This window comes from Loa loa (assembly GCF_000183805.2).
Source record: "Loa loa unplaced genomic scaffold supercont3.934, whole genome shotgun sequence".
Taxonomy (NCBI): Eukaryota; Metazoa; Nematoda; class Chromadorea; order Rhabditida; family Onchocercidae; genus Loa; species Loa loa.
In genome coordinates this window covers 1-2,088 of record NW_018109114.1, presented here as the reverse complement: position 1 = coordinate 2,088, position 2,088 = coordinate 1, and the positions used below count along the sequence as shown (strand labels likewise).

The following is a 2,088-nucleotide window of genomic DNA, read 5'->3' as shown; positions in this document are numbered from 1 at the left end:
TTTTATTACCTTTCTAGCGTTACTTGGATTGTATTGTTTCAAAAGCAGTTGAATTGTATGTGTATGAGCACATTTATTGATTTGTATATTTGCTTATTCACTTCAAATTACTCTTGCATACTCTTTCAAGGAATCCCTCCATTACACCGCGAAAGAAAGAGGGTTGCTGAACAAAATTCATTGCAACATTGAATCAAACAGTTAATCTCGAGTTTTTATTTTACAATAAATCTTGGACAGGAAGAGGCAAAGCTGTTACAAAAAATGATCAGATTCCAAGTAATATAGGTGAAGCTACTTCTTGTTTGCAAAACATTACAAAGAAGTTTACAGTGATTAATGTTATTAATGCTGTGATTACCAATGAAGACGTCATGGATCGATATTTGGGATTGATCAACAGATTCATTGATTGATAAGTTAGTTTTGGATGGTATCAGTTGATGAAATGTGCGTTTATTTGTATTTTTTTCCTTGTTATTGTAAGCAAAAATTACGATTTCTCATGGAATCGTTAGAACTTTCATTTGTTATATTTCAACATTAAAGAAATCCACTAATGCATATTTTTGCCAAACAGTCTGTGATGTAAGATATTACTGTGTAACACATATGTACCATGGATTTTTACCAATGTTTTATGTCAACCTCAGGTATCGGCTTAATCAAAACCTATCAGGCTGCATTATCCAGATGTTTTGTATAACTTTTAAATTTATTGAAGATTAGATTTGGATTATCTATTAAAATACCTCAGACTAATAATTTAACATAACTTCCCTAAAATTACCAATCATATCGCTAAAAGTTTGTTTTCTGACTTGGATTGACTGACAAGTGGAAGCATTCGATTGATCAGTGATGGCGAGAATCTACAAGTGAATTTAATGGTATGCTTTGGTGTTACATCATAGAATTCTATAACGAGTTTGACTTTTGAGTTATTTCGGCATGTAAGTGCGCTACTTTCGAAAGGTATAATGCATTAATAGTGAACGATTGAATATAACGGTAATCCTGGCGTATCATCTGTTAAATATTGTCCTTACCTTGCATAATGATGACAAATATGTTGAACTGGTAGTAACAGTATAAGCACCGAGGTATTTCTTCTTTCTATTGATCAAAATCAATAATAATAAAGGTATTGATGGCCAATTTATAGCTAGGGCTTTTCCAGGTTCGAGGCCAACTTGAGAAGCGTCTTCGAAGTAATAATCATTCATCATCACTCATTATTATGGAGAAGTATGAGGCATATTTTTAATTTCTCACATGCAAATCTGAGGTGATAATCTACATTTTATTGGTCTGTAAAAAAAAAGACATAGATTTTTCACCCTTTTTTTTACAGATCACCAAAATATAGGTTATTACCTCAGATTTACATGTTTTCCAAATATCGAATCAGATTGAATTGATGTTGTAAATAAGATAGAAACTGATATATTCGAGTCGGTGAAATATTACGAGTTGACATTACTAGTAAGGTGAATTATAATGAAATGTTTTTAGAAGTGCTTGCACACTATTGTAAGTAATTAATTTAATATATAAGTGCTTATATATTAAATTAATGTACTTACAATAGTGTGACTTTTACTGCTAAGCATATTTAGCATTGATTGATTCAGTTGGAATTCACACAGTTTAGTACACTGCTGAAGGTACAACGAAAGTAAGAGACAATAATAGATATTTTATCGATACGTTAATTTTTTCTAATTTTAAACAAATGAAATGAGCAAAGCTAAATGATCTATTGATCAAAATCAATAATAATAAAGATACTGATGGTCAAATCAATAATACTAAAGATATTGATGAGCGAATTTATTTCGACCCTTATAACAGATACATTGCTTCTTTAACAGTGGATTTGAATATATTGATGGACCTCAAATTTTGACCATTTCAATTATCAATATTTGATAAACTCAGTGATCCTTATAATTCCACCGTCTGTAAAATTTTTGTGCCCTTTGATTCATTTCATTTTTCTTAGCATCATATTTTCCTGACTTTTTTTTTATAGTAATAGAAATTCACCAATCAGCTATTGTAGTACTATACTTCGTTCTGTAATAA

The 2,088-nt window shown here is 30.4% G+C and overlaps 1 protein-coding gene across 1 annotated transcript; it reads right to left on the bottom strand.

The window, feature by feature from the left end:
• Positions 1 to 1,049: 1,049 nt before the first annotated feature.
• Positions 1,050 to 1,226, bottom strand: LOAG_12901 (hypothetical protein; the record flags this gene model as incomplete). Its single annotated transcript, XM_003148413.2, has 1 exon — positions 1,050 to 1,226. A coding segment is annotated over one exon (177 nt), but the record flags the coding sequence as incomplete, so codon positions are not given.
• Between the last annotated feature and the right edge of the window lie 862 nt (positions 1,227 to 2,088).